Here is a 16547-nt window from a genome sequence, read left to right as displayed (position 1 = left end):
CCCGGTCGTTCGCAAGGGTCTCTTCCCCTGAGTCACTGGCCATGGGTCCCTTTGCAACTCCCCGAGCAGATCTGTCAGGTTCATGTCAATCTTGTGTATAGGCTGCAGAAACCTGAAAGAATTGAAAAGGGTTTTTATGAGGTTATACAGCTTGGAGAAGAAGCATCTGCTTTGCTTACAAAAATTGTATCAATGCATTTAACTTGCATCAGATACCAAGGACTATGTCCATCTTGCTTTTCAAAAGATAATACAGAAGAAGGCACTCCAAAAATCCTATAGACTGTCCACTGCTCTAATAAACCTTATAGACACATCTCAACAATCAAAGTTACAGTTTTGAATAAGTCACTACAATTAAATAGTGCAATCCAAGTCATCTTACAAGGGTTACTTTTGGGAAATAGATGATACTGAATATCAGGCACCTGCCCTCTTCTATCCTTCTTGTATATAGTGCTTTGTAGAGACTTACCTGCTTGAAATAACTGGCTGTTGAACAGGGACAGCTGGCCTCGTAAGACCCAACATATCCTACAGAACACAAGGCACAGAGGGGCAAAGAACTTATTACTGAAACATCAAACCTATTTACCACTTATCCATCTACCACAGGTACATAGTTGGCTCCCATCTGTGCAGTATCTGCATGATTTGCAGCTATTAAGGCGTTTTTCCTCACACAGCTCTATGAGGTAGAGTATTGCTATTATGTCCATTTGACTGACAGCTCAAAAAAGCTAAGTGTGCTGCTCAAGATCACACAGGAAGTGTGGGGGTACGGTAAAAACTTAAACACAAGTCATTGCAAGGTTAATAACCTATTGTAACATGTGTGTTACAGTGGTACCTAGAGAGTAATTGGTACCAGTTCTCCCAAACACTGAGGTAGACAGTCACTTCAACAGCTTCAGGAGAGGTGAAGGGAGAGGGAAAAAATAGCACACATGCAGAGCCCTTACCACTGAACCATCTCTCCTCTGCTCTCTACTAGCTCAGGGTTGGAAATGAAGTGTAAAAACACTTAACTGGAGCTACCCATTGTATTAAGAGCAGAAAAGGAGCGTAGAACATACCTGTATCTGCTTAGCTGTCAGATCTTTGGTCCCCCTGAACACATAGCTTTTGGAAATCCCTTCGCAGCTCAACTCATGAACCTGGACCATTCTGCCGAAAGTGATCAGCCCCACCAAAGCATCTGGGGGCAATAGGCTCAAGGACATCTGCAGGGATTCCTTCAGTGCCTGCAAGTCCTCCTCTTCCAAACACGTGTCAACTACATAAAGGAAGATGAGCGGTGTCTGAGGACCCCGCTGATGCAGAAAGAAATAGGTTTAGTGGGTCTGTATATACTCAAGTGACACATTCTGCACCCCTCCTTTAGCTGGGAGCTATCACAAAACAAAAGGATTTCAGACTTTTGTAAATATGGTAAAAATATTTCTATAAAAATAAGGAAATCCTTAAGTCTTGCAAAAGAAAAATGCACAGGGTTAGGACTGCAAAATAAAATGCCAGCTTTCTGAGCTATCACAGAATTCCTCTAGAGCCTCAGTACTCTGCTGCAGGGTCAGCTAAAGACAGGCTACTTTTAACATAATTGGAAGTACCAAGAACAAGACACAAAGCAGGCAAAGCAAGCCCTATTAGGCTTTATCTCTCTTGTGACTTAATCTGAAGTCATCGGAGACACCTACTGAAGTCAGTAGGTTGGCAGGTAACCACAAGTTTCACAACACAGCTTCTCTCTTAATTAAAATCAAATACCAAGGAGGGGACCATTAAGGCAATATAATTTCCCCTCTCCAGGCTTCACCTTAAGATGAATACACAAATTACAAGAACCTAATTTAAGCTAACCAGATAGAAATACATTGTGTAACCAAGAGATCAGACAACTAAGAGGGATATTAAATTCTCCTTAATTAACCAAATGCACTGTATTCATGGAAACAATTCAGTCACATCATTGTAATTAAAACACATCTTTCAGCATACATGTACATTTTAAATGTTCCCTGAGAACTTCAGACCTGACCATTCTCAATTTACCTGAACAATGTAGTCGATGGTGGAAAACTGAGGCATAAGTTCTGCTGGCTGATTCACCTCAGATATGCCTGCATATGCAGGAGGAAACTGAAAAAAAACAACGGAGCATTAGGGTAAGGAATTTAACTGCCAATTATATGTACAATTACAAAGGCATCTTCTGCATTACGATGGTTATGACGTGCGAGATAAAAATAGGGGAAAGTGTTTAATTCAAATACCTACAGTTGAATCACTTATTTGCTGGTACTGTGACAAACATTTTTAGCTGAATAAAGGCATTTATGGCACAGCTGTTTCACTATGAATGGATGGCAATGGTAGGCAGCAGTGGGTAGAAAGCTATGAAGTAGAATTCGATTCGGATGAAAGTTTTATGGGCCACCTACTTATCAGATGAGACTATCTAGTCATATGATGTAATGTTTCTGATGGCAAGATGTCCACTTCCAGCACAGAAATTTCCTATTCAGGAAGAACAGAGGACAATGTGCCCTGTCCTCACATCATACATATGGACCATGCCAAACACATGGCACAAAACCAGCTTCATATCTGCCGCATACAGCTTGCACGCTGGCTAAACTGACCTAAAGATGTGCCGAGACTTGAATATTTTATCCACCATGCTCATTAGCACAGTGCTGATTGAAACACACTAAGAAAGAGGCCAAGGAGGAGAATCTGGTTACCAAAAACGTTCGCTTATTTTCACATCCGTCACTAAGTGAAGCTTTCAGTTAAATACACTGAGGTAAGAAGGGAGCTGGTAATAAGATAAATGAAAGAACAAGGCACTTTTCCAACCTACCTGGTTTCTCTGAAAACAGAAGTTACAAGCCCAGAGCTTGGCTCGATAATCCACTTGACTAGAAGAAAGGAAAGAGAGAACAGTCAGTACAAAGGTATAAATTTCATAGCCAACCACTTCTCATGGCTTAGAGGTAAAATGTAAGTAACATGAGGAAGGGCACTTGATGTCCAAAAGCTTGTCCAACAGGTCTCCTCAACTATATAGTTGGACTAGTAAAAGTATCACAAAAAAAATCCTTGCCTCACACACATTTCCTGGACCATCACAGCTATAACAACATTCCAACTTTTGTGTAAATGAAAAAAATTTAAATCCACAATATATACCCTTTAATGTTAATAGTGGGGTTAGAGGGCATCAGACTCATAATGCATGTCTGTCCTTCAAACGTGCTGTGCCAGACATCAGCTTACTCGAATTGCAGCTACTGCTGAATGAACCAAAAGCAACAGAGCCCACTAGCAAGGCACTGCAGGTGAGCTAATCAGCACTGTGAAAACGCAGAGCCAATTAAGCTGTCTACTGCATCATTTGAAAATGGCTACACTGCTTCTAATTCAGGAGGCAACACGTACATACATACAAAGGAAAGCAATATTTCTGAGCACAATGAATGTTCTCATTACTTGTATTTGCAGCAGTACCTGTAAAGCCCCAGTCAAGGACAGGTGCTGTACAAGCTGAAAAGATGTCTTCCTATCCCCTTCCCAATACGCCATAAGATATATGACCGGACTGGGAGTTTAAGACAAGAAAGTGCTTCCCTCTCTAAAATAATAGCAAATTTACAAACAAAACCTTTCTACTTACATCAAATCTTGCAAGAAGATTGTGTATTGGTTTGGTTTCTAGCCTCTCTAGCAAGATCGCAATCTAATGAGCACACCATTATGGCATGTGGAAACTAACTAATATTTTTGTTTAATTAAGTTATATCAGGTAGGGTTAATTTCTCAGTGATGATAATAGGACTGTTTGCACATCGATTCTAGTTTTCCTTTAACAGTTCCCCTCTATCTCAGCCCGGGGTAATCATTTGTTTCTGCATCCCACCTTTTCTTCTTTCTCACTTTGGCCACTCTGAGCGACAGTGGCCAAATTTACTTATCACAAATTGCACAGCCATTTTAAGTCTCTGAACACTCTATTTAGAGAGTCTCTTGGGACAGACATTGACCTGAGAGGAGACAGAAAGTGGTGGAGCTCAAGAAAAAAAAACAGATTCTCATAAACTCTATTTTCATCCATTATTAACATGTATAGATAAGAATGCCTACCAAAGTGGGTTCAGTACTGCTTTGCAAGTTGGCCTGCTACAAAGCACTGGTTCATACTGTACAGGCGGCAGGTCTGGACGTTCCTTCAATGGGGTCAGCAGACACGCCAAGGGCACGACCATTCTTGTGGCCTCCAAACGGCTGGAGGGCCACACGTTCCAGCTGAAACGCACCCCATCTCGCTCTTCATTTTGCTGAATAAATTCCAGATACGTCGCCATGGAATCAGACAGATTCTGAAAGGAAGGACAATAGTAGTGACATATTCATCCAAGAACTGCTTATTAGGCTGACAGCACCACAAAAAGAGAGTAATATTTGGCAGATAAATATAAGGTGACAAGATCCCTTCTCTGAAGAATCTATATTCCTGCTAACATTTACGGACAACAATAGGTCTACTCACATGGGTAAAGTTATACATATGCAGAAGACACTACAGGATGTGGAAACGGGTGACATAACTAGTGAACCCCGCAATAAAATAAACCAGGACAACGACAGCCACCTCCATGAAGCACTTACCAGTACTGGGTTCACGGTAGCAAAGAAATATTTAAAGGCCACTTGAGTTCAGAGTTCCCCAAGAACACAAGAAGACCTTAACCCCCAAACAAAACTACTGTACTATCTTTTTCCTACAAAGACTTATTCATACGTCACATTCTAGTTCTCCAACATCATTGTCTTCCTCAGTCTCTAGACCAGTAACTCCCAAACTGATAAGGGTATAAGGTGATCTGTAAGAAATACTGAGGGCTAACAGAGGTCTGTCCATCCAAAGAGCATGGGAACCACTCCTCCCATCCCATAATTCCAACTTGAGTGGACTAAAAGAGTATGTAAACTGCAAGCTCCTAGGCTCCTTCATATGGAATACTTTATCCCCAGCCCTTCCTATGCATAACAGAAGGGGGCTTGTCACCTGAACACTTAATTTCAGCTACTATGGTGGCATGCAGCAGGGAAAGTAGTTTCCCAGGTAAACATGATCCAAACTATTTAGGGCTTCCAGGATAGAAACGTGACCTTAAACAGCACCTGGATCCAAGCCAGTAGCTTGTGCCAGATTTGAATCTCCCTCAGCTACAGGCAGCCATGCTCAGTACTGGCTGAAGTTTTTGAAGGGCTTCAAAAAGCAACCCAATGTGAAGTTTATTTTTGCAGTGATCTATCCCCTGGCAAGACAGATATGTAGAAGACTGTATCAACGTCTGTATCCAAAAGGAACAGGACACACCCTCCCTGGCAGGTACAGATAAGAAACCTGTCTGACTATCACTACAGTCAGGGGATACAGTGGCAGAGCAGTTAAAGTCTCTCTGCAGCCCCAGAAGCATGAGCCTTGTTTGGGACACATGGCAAAGGTCACCCCAAATGACCAGCTGTAAATGGGAAGCACCCAGGAGAAAGGAAAGGTCAGATCCATGCAAATCAAGTACATAGGTCCCCCACTAACATGTAAAGAGTCAGCAGTGTCAAGGGCTGCAAATAGATCCAAAACAATCACCATCAAGACCCAATCTCCTCCTGATGACCAGAAATTAATCATCTGTGCCCCTCTCTAGTTCCCACACATGCAACCAAGAGCTCAAAGGGACTGAAGAATCCAAATATTGCTGTAGAGCTGCCCTATTCATTATCATCATCACAGTTGGGAGATTTAGGAAACTGAAATACGTGAGGCATTACCAGGGCAAAGGGATGGGTTTTTGAACAGATGTCCAATACGTAATTCTTAAAACCACAGGTGTTAAACTCATCCAGTCCCATGGGCCAGATGAGTGGCATGGGGCCAGTCTGCAGGCTGGGCTAGACTGGACCCACAGACTAGCCTACACTCCAGATCCCATGTGCGTCTTGGAGTGGCTGGAGTGGGGGCAGTGTGCAGACCAGTCCTTCTATGGCTGATGGTATATGGCCACAGAGCCACCACCACCAGGGCCTGGGTTGCATGTGGTGGCTACTCTGCTGCTCCAGGACACAAAGTAGAGCAAGCACTTTGTGCAATGTGCCAGACCACCCAGTGCAGCCTGCATACCACCTGTGAATCACTCTGAGACCCGTAGGCCATACCAAGGGCCAGAAGATACAGCTGCTTGGGATGGATCCAGTCTGTGGGCCATATCTTTGACACCCCTGCTTTAAACAAAAAACATCACTTTGCTCTCCAGACAGAAAACATGCATAACTAATAGCACACAAGGTCCCTAACACACTTACCTGGTTTTCTCCTGTTAGAAAAGATGCAGATCTACCATATTTCATGGTGTACAAAGTCGCCACAGTGTATAAGTTGATTCCATTTTTCTGATCCAAAAAGTTAGGAGTTTCATATATCTGGTGTATAAGTTGACCTACCTTTTTGGATCAGAAATATGGGGTCGATTTATACAAGCCCCTGTGCACCCACACTGCAGGCCAGGCACCTGGAGGATAGACACATGCTGCAATGCTGCTCACAGGGGATGGGGCCACACTTGGCTGGCATGGCCCCATCCCCACGAGCAGCACTGCCTAGGCCATCCCAGCCAAGTGCTGAGCCCAGTACCGCTTGCAGGGGCCAGGGCCAGACTTAGTGCCTAGCCGAGCAACGTCTCCATTGTGATGTCAAGGCCCACATGCCACACTCAGACTGGGCCTGGGCCCCATGGCCTCCAGCAACAGGGATGCTGTCGTAAGTGAAGAGGGTCAGGTCAGGTCAGGGCAGGGCTGGGCTGGGCCAGGGTTCAGCCAGGGCTGAGGCTCAAAAGTATTGATACAGTGTATAAGTCAAGGTGGAAATTTAAAGGTAAATATTTTGGCTCCAAACCTCACTTTGTACACAGTGAAATACAGAGACTCAGGAAGAGTAGCCTCTACTTCCTCCCACACCCTCAAAGCTTTAAGAAGTTTCATGACCTGAAACCCAAGTAGAGGAAACTGCACATGTGTGTCTCTTCCTCCCCATGGAGCCAATTCTGCTTCTGTTGGGGGAATGAGTTGAGCCCACAGCACTTCAAACCTGACCACAATTTTTTTTTAATGATGAGAAACAGCTGATAATACTGTTCCCTGCTACAAAGAAAGATTAAACAGACCCAACATCTTCCTCTGGCTCGTGACACAGCTCCACTTCCTCTCCCCGCTGCCTTTCTCTCCCGGCTCCGCTCCACACAGCCTCACGTCAATGCCACACCACTGCCTGCATCTCTGGCAGAGTGGACCAAGCTGCCAGCATCCCAGCCCAGCTCCTAGTGGCACCCAGCTCATCACCTTGGCGTTGGGGTTAGACTGGCGGAGCTGGCACAGCGAAGTGCGTATACCTGACTCACATGAGATATACTCAGAGACTTCCAATAGGGATCCCCAGCGTCAGACCAAGGCCTAATAATTTCCAAAGTCAACTGGACAAAGCCCAATAGTCAAGTTCCAAAATTTGACTGAGCAGAGAGAGCTCCACCGCCAAGTCTGCGTGGCTCTACCATCAAGCCAGTATCCTCCCTCCCAAACCCAGCGGTCCGGGCCTTTGGATGCCCCACAAATCAAGGCAGGCCCAACTTCTCCAAGGCAGCACAATGGCTGTTATTCTCCCGCTGCCAGAAAAAGAGTGAGCACCAAGAGCTGGCGTTCCCGAGGGATGCCAGGAGCCCAAACCGGGGCAACCAGTATCCACGGAGGTTGGCACCCACGACGCGGGCGGCCCCAGTGCCTGCGCCTTGGCAGCGCAATGCCTGGCCCACAGTGCAGCCCTTACCTGTGGGGCTGGAGGACAGCAGGGGGGATGATACTGGGCGCCCGCTGGGACGATGCGGGTGCAGCAGCTGGGGGGGCACCTCGTGGACCTCAGCTGAGCCCGGCACGCGGGGCCCCATGCCACCCACCCAACAGGCTTGTGACGTTTATGACGTCAGCAAGGACAGGCTCCTTGGCAATGGGGGTCCCGCTCTCTCCCATGGGGACGTGAGCCCACCCCCACGATGGGATCCTCCCCCAGCAGCGATACGCGGGGAGCAGACCCTCAATGCAGCACCCCGAGATCCCTACCTGCCGAGCCGAGCCGACCCAAGCCGCTCCACCGCCGCCACTGAGCTCCGTCCCAGCAGCCTCCGCGCCCAAAAAGGACAGCTCAGCGCCGGCAGCCCGCCCTCAAGCAAGATGGCCGCGCCCTCACGCGACATGGCGGCGCCCAGGGGCCTGAGCGCCAGCCTCGCCCTTGTGCAACATGGCAGCGCTAGAGACAGCGTGGCGGCATCGCCCTCACCTAATATGGCGCCACTTCGGCATTTACGCCGAGATGATGCCATCGCCAGCTTGGATAAGGGTGCCGCCGCAGCGCCAGAGAGTTTCGCCCCTACCAAAGATGGCGGATGCCTCTGTGAGGAGCGTTCATGACGTCACAAGGACGGGCTCCTCCCACTGTTAGCGCGGGGGTTGAGGGCGTCACTGCTGACTCGCCCTTGCCCTTCTTGTGGGGAAGTGCCGGAGGGAGACTCTTTCCATCCCGGCGTGTATATTCACAAATTGTTAGGGGCTGGAAGGGACCTTGAAGATCATCGAGTCCAGCCCCCACACTCTAGGCAGGAAGATAATGTTATCTGTTGAAAAGAATAAAAACAATTGTATTGGGGTAGTGCCTAGAAGCCCCCGTCACGTACCCGGACTCTATTATGCTAGGCTCCGCACACGCACACGTAACAGAAAAATGAAAGAAGAAATCAAATAAGTGGCAGTTATCTTTGATCATTGCAATGTGATTTTATTTGCTGTGTGGAATATCTAGACTCACAAAGCTGACCTTCATTTCAGAAAGAAGCTGGTCAACAACACCCATGCACCCACTCTGCTGCAACCCTGTTTCTTTTCTTTTTTTTTAAACAACAAAACTACAACTCCCAGGATGCCTCTTTTCCGCCTTAGCTCCCAGCTGCCCCCTTCCAGGTTTGGAACAGTGTTTCTCCGGCTGACCTGTGCTGTAAAGCCATGTCCCAGACGCAGCTTTCTCCCAACAAAGCTGTTATAGTCCCTGGGAATGGGGCAGGCAATGTGGAGATATCTAACTGGTATGGATGGGTACAGAAACAGCTAGAGAAGGTGAGTGTGGCTAAAGGCTTGATCCATCTTCGGTTCAGACTTCTTTCCTCTCAGCTCTTCAGAATACCCCCTTACCGAGACCTCGTTCCTCTTCCTAGTCTCTCACTTGTGTTCTGTCTCGTACAGATATACATTTAGTATCTGAAGCCCCAGGCGGAAATGTTTGGGGTGGAGAATACTTGCTGGTTGTAGAGCCACGTAAGGTTCTTGAACAATTCAAACGATTTGGAACCGATCTGGCTAATTTGACCTGGAACATGAAAAAGTGTCCTTAAAAATAAAATATATATATCTACATATCTAAACTGTTGCTATAAATCTACAGCTGGCAGATGGGCTGTAGAAAAGGGGGGAGGAATAACCCCTGCTTATAAAGCAGAGAGACAAAGTAGCTTTAGAGAGTGTATTGTTTTCCTTATTGTTTAGAGGAGTCCATATTCTATACTTGTATTCTAACACTGAACTTCAGGGTTAGAAAGAAGTGACTTTTATTGTATACCTTTTTTTTATTCTATAACACCCTTCTACCAGGCTCTGCCAGAGCTTCCTCTTCTCCCCCCAGGAAACAAACCTGACATAGCTGCATTAGTTGAGAGGAGGATACATGAAGGACTCAGTGTGCTGCTTTATTGATCCTGTAGGTATTCTCACTTGTCTGGATGGTTTAATGACAGCAAGACTCCCTGTAATTCCACTCAGGGATTTCTATTATACAGTGCAGCCCATCAGAGCCACAAGCCTTCACTGGGAGGAGAAAACCAGTACTAGAAATAAAGGAATGACTTTAGTGCAGGGGCGGGCAATTATTTTGGGCGGAGGGCCACTTACCGAGTTTTGGCAAGCAATCGAGGGCCACCCAGGGCAGATAAATATTTTCTAAAGTTTTTAGGGGCCCCACAGGCCAGGTAAAATGGCCTGGCGGGTTGCATCTGGCCCGTGGGCCACATTTTGCCCACCCCTGCTTTAGCGAGAGGCAAGCCCGTGAGTGTACAGATTGGTCACCAAGCAGTGGTATACCTTATAGCAAATGCAAAAGAGGATCCCCATAGTTAAAACTGGGACTACGAGTAGAACTTGTAATAGCTCTCAAAAGAGTAGGAACTTTTAAAGTACAGCTAGTAACATGTCATTATTCTTAGGGTTTCCAATTAAAGCGCTATGTGAACACTAACTGCAATTTCTCCTTGCCTCTGTGACACTGTCATGCACCACAAGAGCTCAAAATTTCACTCTGAACCATGCAGATTGATAATATGGAAAACCCACTAGAGGAAAAGGGCAATGCAATAGTCATCTAAACTTTGCTTGCTGTGAAACTGCACTTCAGAGTGCAGTCATTATTCTTCTTCCGACAGATGCCTGGTTTCCAGTGTTTACTTCGAAATATGCCTGATCCAAGTAAGTCTTTTCTTTGCTTGTGTTCCATTCTCTTGCCATATTCTGCCTCTTCAATATTTCTAGAAAATAAATACAAGCCTGCTTTATCTAAGCAGATGGCTTAATGCTTGAGAGGTCACTGCTCCATGTGAGGAACAGTCTTTTCCCAAGGCCGCATGGAGAGCCACAGCACACAATCTGGCTGCTCAAAATCTTTGTTGGAAAAAGAGCTGTGGATGCTGATGTCAATGCTATGTTAGGCCAATTATTGTCCAGGGACATACAAGCTTGCCTAGGCCTTACATGCTTCAGATATCCCTCATCCCAGAATGAGATGAAACATACAGAGAGGTCTGGGTGGAAGGGATCATGCTGGCTGATATTCCAGATTTCTGCTAGGAATTCAAGAAAAACTCAAAAAAAGATCCTACTCTTGGGCCAGTTTTTAGTGGACTGATGTCCACAGCATCCAAACCACCACAACAGGTGGCAGCCTTATCCAAGAGAGACCGATCCCTAGAGACATCACTGACAGCCAAACGCTAGCAAATATTTGTGGGGGGGATTTGCACTGCTACAGTGTACACTTCAGCCATTCTGGGGATAAACAGAGGCCTTTAGTCTCCTAAACTGTTAACTTGCCCCCTTTCTAAATGTGCTGAGAACTGGAGAGAGAATTGTTTGAAGACATAATGTGCACACATGCACATACCTGCTAGTCACTATGAACCTCATTCTTTGCCAGACAAGGAGATGCAAAGCAGTTAACTCTCTTCTCTCTGAAAACCAGTTACTGCTCGAGAGAGCATTTGGCTGCCATTCATGGAATCGGAACTCCATTGTGACAAGCAGACTATCATTATTGGACATAGTTCTGGTGCAGCTGCTGCTATGAGGTATGGGGGAAATGGGGCATGTCACTGCATATGGCTTCCTAGTTTGCAGAGTGAGTCCTATGTGAACTCCAAGAGCCCAGTTCTGCCTCCTTTGAGTCAATGGTACAACTCACTCACTGATGTCAGTGGGAGTAAACTCCATGTAATGGGATTAGTACTGTGTGTGAGATAAGTAGAATACAGCCCTGTATAAATAGATGGATAGGGATCTTCTATTCGCTGTTAAATGTGGCTGCTCCGAGCTACACATACAATAATTGTGGGGGGGAGAAAGAAGTCAGTAAAACACCTGCATATGAATGTAATGTAATAGTCTATGTGCAGTACTTCATGGCCCACCTTAAAATGCTTTGGGGAGTTGCCTGGGACTGCAGCCCTCTCCACAGTTTTTACATGAACATCAATGCATCTTTGTGTAAAGGAAAGTGTAAGGCCCTTGAATCAGATCCAGTTACTCGCTGTTTTGGTTTTGGCTGTTGCCTGTTTCTCTTCCTCCTTTAAATGAAAAACTGAATCGAAAGAAATATATTAAAGTGGTTGTTTAAAAGAAAATGAAAAACCTACAGCACAAACCATGTTTGGGAGCACCAGGTTTATAATGAAGAAGGAGGTATGTTCTGTGTATTAAATAGAAGTACAAAGTATATGCGAGCTAGGTCACCAGGTTCCCATTTTTCACAGGTACTCAGAAACTCACCAGGTGTATGCCATTATTTTAGTGTCGGCTTATACTTCTGACTTGGGGGACAACAATGAGAGAGCAAGCGGTAAGTTGACCTAGGCCTGACATCCTCTTACACCAGTTAAGTAGAATGGCCTACATTGATTAAAAAGGGACACTTGTCCTTTCACATTCTCCTGTTGCCAAGCCTGGAACTGTATGTTTGGCACTGAGAGGATAGTAACATCTTCCCAAGGTGTATTGTGCACCTGTACAGCCACTCAGGCCAAAAAGACATCTTTTTGTACTGGAAATTCACGCAAAATTAAATGCTGAATAGCAGGATGAAACGTTCAGTTCCATGACTGTAGTTTTTGTGCCCTTTAGGATACTTTAACCGACCCTGGCAGTGGGAGAAGATTAAGTCTAACTGCCGTCGTATTGTGCAGTTTGGTTCCACAGACGATCCTTTCCTTCCCTGGAGTGAGCAGCAGGAAGTGGCTGATGGGCTTGCTGCAGAGCTACACAAATACACAGACAGGGGTCATTTTCAGAACACTCAATTCCAAGAGTTAGTCAGTGTGGTCAAGGGAATTTTGGATGGGTCTGCCTGAAACAGGGTCCCCTTATTCCATATCACCTTGCTTTCAGGGATGGAGACTGTACATATCTTTGTAGCAGACATGACCAAGAGCAAAGATTTGCAGCCCTCTGTGAGACAAATGTAACTGAAGGACCATGTGTGGTGTAGCAAAGCTATAACCTCTCTGCCAGCACTCCTGGCTCCCATGCTATCTGGTAACTGAGAAAAGCTGTTCATTTAAGAATGGAAAGTTCAAAGAAATGTAATGCAAATAAAATAAGAAAGAGTACAGCTAACCCTATGATCAGACCAGACCTTGGTCCATACCTTGGCCTTGCTTCAAGGGAATCTTTCTTTTAATGCCAGTGGGTTTTGGGTCAGGAGCTAATATACCATATCATGTCTTGTGGTCCCCAGTTCAGTTTTGCCATGTGGCTCATGGAGTATGTACCTTCTTCTGTAGAGTCTGTTTGTTTTTACATTGATTCGATTGCACATTTCAACTCCCATGATGATTGTTTACCATCTGTAAAAAAAAATCAAAGCTTTTAAATCTCATGATCCTGTGACTTTTGTTACACAAAGTATGGATAATTCATTTTAAAGAGATGGTATGTGTGTCTATTCCAGCACCCATGGTTCAAAACATGAACCTAGTTTGAGAACACAAGACAAGACCATTAGGACTTGTATTCTGACAGACCAAAGAGCCTCACCCAGTAACACCATATAACATTGTGCTTTAGAAGGATAATATTCTGTATTATTCCTGTCAGCATAACTCCTTAGTTTTATTATTTCAAATAAGTAGTAACTAGTTGGTCTGAAAGTTAGCAATGAAATTAAGCAGATGTAATGCCAGTGGAGTTACATCAAGTTGCAAAATCCTATCACTTCATACCAGACACTGCTAATATTCATAATTAAAGCAGTCACTTAGACTTGTGAGCCAATCAGGTAAAAAGGGCATCAGACAAAAATCTCAGTACTGCTTTGTACTTAAATAGCTTCCTTTTTAATATGTTATGCAAAGCTGTTATAATATCATCATAAAATATCATAGTCTATATATTTCTTTTGCTTTGAAGAAGTAAATTTCTCACTCAGCATTTTGGAAAGATCAGAAAAGAGTTTTAATGATGTTCTAATTTTCAAGTCGCATCTAATACACTGTAACTAAATGTCTTAGATGCACTTTTGCTATAACAGATATATTTGTACTAGGTTTCTTAGGTAAGCTGTAAACACAAAAGCCACTTTGTCAAAGAAGACCGTAAAACGCAAGGAGAAAGAAAACAGGACAGTTACAAGCAACATTCCAAGATGGTGAAAGGAGATAAGAAATCTTCCTTTCCAAAAATGGTAATATTCACAAAAATATAAAGCCCATTTACTCTACAGTCTCCAAGGTTCTAGAAAAAATTGATTCAGTCCAGTTCCCAAAGTCTCAGGTGAAAAAAATGTTTGTTTGAGTGATCCGTGTATAAATAGGAGGGGTATAAATTAGAAGAAAAATTGGACAAAATAGTAAATCACAGGAGGTCACTGCTAATCTGTGTCCCATCCTCCTCCTTGCTTCTTCTGAGTCTCTCCAGGTGGTTTTGGTAAGAATCTACATTGTACTGGGTCAGGTAGACAGACATACTGGGATAAGGGTATACTTGTGATTTCAATTGTAAACAGTAAAAGGTTAATCCATAGACCTGTCTCTTGCTTCTTTTATCAGTAGCCAACCTATAAACACACATGTAGTCCAAATAAAAGTAGAAACAGGGAGCCCTGTAAGGCTGGTTAACAGGTAAGAAGGATCTACTGATAAGGGTGGGGTACATTTAGGAGGCTTAGAGAGCTTCCCAGGAGAGGTGTACAGGTAATGTAGTCAGTGAGGAAAAAGTGTGGCAGTAGAAGGTAAAGGACAGCCTAGGCCAGGGAGTCCTGCAAACACTTCTCAACATTGGAATGGGTATTTGGGCTTTGTGTCCTGTGGCAGATAGTTTGTATTTGAAAACAAACCTGCCCACAAGAGCCTGAAAAGGACCGTGTGGTTGACTGTCATTCCCCACATGTCAAATACATCTACAATGTATTGTGATATCAGTGTTCCTCTCAGCCTCTCCGGTTTATTTGTATTCTGTAATGTGACCAATTTCAGACTGAAGGACGACAGACTGGCAGGTGGGGCCGTCACCCAGTTACCATATGCCAGAGTTTCGTGACTCAAGAGCCATAACCAGACATCAGAGATACCTCAGGCAGTCCTCAAGAGTATGCTGAACATAACATGGTCAGTCTTCTATCAGTGCCTTCTTAGTATTCAGGTTCCTAACAGCTGCACCACGCACTTCTCCGTATGGAATTCCAGCCTCTTGTTTTGAGGCTCCCTCCAATTTGCCCAGGCCCGATGGAACTCTAGTCCTGGCCGCCACAGTTCTGCTATCTGCTCCCAACTCAATATTGTTCATACGCTTTATTTGCATCCTTCCTGAGCCCTCCTCCTTAGCATAAATAAATAAAACATGTAGCAGTGGGTCCAGGAAAGACCCTGGAGGGAACCCAACTGAAGTACCCTCCCAGTGTAACAGAATTGTTCATGAAGACTGTTGAGGAGGATTTTTCAGCCACTTGTGCCCCTTCCTGCTGCTGCAGATAACATCTGGACTCAACCTCATTAGCTGTCTTATGACATTGTCATGTGGAAATGTGTCAAGCAGCTGGAAAAAGTCAAGTCATATCTGTTCCTTGTCCCTTAATCAAGAGGCTGGTTCTCCTATCAAAGAAAAAGATTACATGGGTTTGACACAATCTTGTCTGAGCAAAACTGTTGGCTGCTTTTACTAGTTTCTTCTTTACTAGACTCTTACACATGGATGGCTTAATGATTTGGTCTGCTCTTTCTGGGAAACTAGTTAGGGAATCCTGTCTGTACTTCTCAGCCTTTTTTAAAGACAGGTACCATGTTTACCCTTCTCCAAGACTAGGATAAAAACTAAAACTACTTCACAGTCAGGGCGGCTAGGAGCTGGAACCAACTTCCAAGGGAGGTGGTGCTGGCCCCTACCCTGGGGATCTTCAAGAAGAGGCTGGATACTTACCTGGCTGGACTCATTTGAGTCCCATTTTTGTTTTTAGGGTGAGTGGTTTTTTGTTTTTTTTTTCTCTCGGGTTGTTCTCCCGCCCTGGCGGGGGGTCGGGCTAGAAGATCTATTAGGTCCCTTCCGACCCTGAAACTATGAAACTATGATATTCCCCATTCATGTGTTCTCAAATGTAGTTACCAGTGGTTTCATGGTAACTTTAGCTAGATCCTTAATGACACCAAGATAACTTTCATAAAGCCCTTCCAACCTTCTCTGAGTCACATGGCAATCACTCACCTTCCCTGTTAATTGATAGTCCTCTGCTTTCCTTTGTCTTCCTCTTCTGTGTCAATTTTGTACACCTCACCACTTCCCTCTCCTCTAAACAAATGCCCCCAACTACTGAGAAGGAGGAGAACAAACTGTGTTCCCCACCTCCAGTGAGTAATGCCTTCAAAGTACTGTCAACCCCAGAGCAGATGGGGCTGGAGAAGAGAAGGGGCATCTGTGCATCTGGGGTTTGGGTAGAGGGTGGTTCAGAGCTCTGGGACAAGCAGGCAGACATCAGATCAGAGTCAGGATTAGAGATGGTGATAGATGAATAGTTCATCTAGATGAAGAGTTCAAGGAGATCACTAAACAGGCAAACTGAAAAAGAAAAAAGAGAAGTAAAAAAAATAGAAAAGTAGCTGGGCTAGAGTTTGGGAAGGAGAGATGGATGGCTTTGAAATAGTGAT

At 44.7% G+C, this 16547-nt stretch overlaps 2 protein-coding genes across 3 annotated transcripts in view; one reads left to right on the top strand and one right to left on the bottom strand.

The window, feature by feature from the left end:
* SEC23B (Sec23 homolog B, coat complex II component) overlaps positions 1 to 8264 on the bottom strand; it is a 27553-nt gene extending 19289 nt beyond the window's left edge. Inside the window, exons 1-7 of the mRNA XM_006030449.3 lie at positions 8170 to 8264; positions 4144 to 4379; positions 2864 to 2921; positions 2053 to 2139; positions 1077 to 1313; positions 476 to 534; positions 1 to 112 (exon numbers count right to left, since the gene is read on the bottom strand). The exon at positions 1 to 112 is cut by the window's left edge and continues 69 nt beyond it. Of these exons, the coding sequence (XP_006030511.1) occupies positions 1 to 112; positions 476 to 534; positions 1077 to 1313; positions 2053 to 2139; positions 2864 to 2921; positions 4144 to 4364 (774 nt within the window). The 5' untranslated portion in view covers positions 4365 to 4379; positions 8170 to 8264. The remainder of the gene's footprint in view (positions 113 to 475; positions 535 to 1076; positions 1314 to 2052; positions 2140 to 2863; positions 2922 to 4143; positions 4380 to 8169) is intronic.
* Positions 8265 to 8576: 312 nt separating this feature from the next.
* RBBP9 (RB binding protein 9, serine hydrolase) lies at positions 8577 to 14524 on the top strand. Of its 2 annotated transcripts, none has more exons than XM_006030448.3 (5): positions 8577 to 9216; positions 10572 to 10614; positions 11384 to 11489; positions 12171 to 12256; positions 12538 to 14523. In XM_006030448.3, exons 1-5 carry the CDS (start codon positions 9106 to 9108, stop codon positions 12762 to 12764), a joined length of 573 nt encoding a protein of 190 aa, XP_006030510.1. In that variant the 5' UTR covers positions 8577 to 9105; the 3' UTR covers positions 12765 to 14523. The 2 variants fall into 2 exon arrangements, with proteins under 2 accessions (XP_006030510.1, XP_025067912.1); XM_025212127.1 differs by having other exon boundaries at positions 9093 to 9216; positions 10461 to 10614; positions 12538 to 14524.
* The last annotated feature ends 2023 nt before the right edge of the window (positions 14525 to 16547 follow it).

Source organism: Alligator sinensis, unplaced genomic scaffold, assembly GCF_000455745.1.
Source record: "Alligator sinensis unplaced genomic scaffold, ASM45574v1 scaffold21_1, whole genome shotgun sequence".
Taxonomy (NCBI): domain Eukaryota; kingdom Metazoa; phylum Chordata; order Crocodylia; family Alligatoridae; genus Alligator; species Alligator sinensis.
This window is presented reverse-complemented; position numbering and strand designations above follow the sequence as displayed.

What these genes read in the sequence shown, in the direction of transcription:
- RBBP9 (XM_006030448.3), top strand. Translation starts at nt 9,106, where the DNA reads ATGTCCCAGACGCAGCTTTCTCCCAACAAAGCTGTTATAGTCCCTGGG. An exon ending in TACAGAAACAGCTAGAGAAG is followed by an intron (nt 9,217 to 10,571) that starts GTGAGTGTGGCT and finishes TTCTTCCGACAG; the next exon opens with ATGCCTGGTTTCCAGTGTTT. An exon ending in CAACAATGAGAGAGCAAGCG is followed by an intron (nt 12,257 to 12,537) that starts GTAAGTTGACCT and finishes TGTGCCCTTTAG; the next exon opens with GATACTTTAACCGACCCTGG.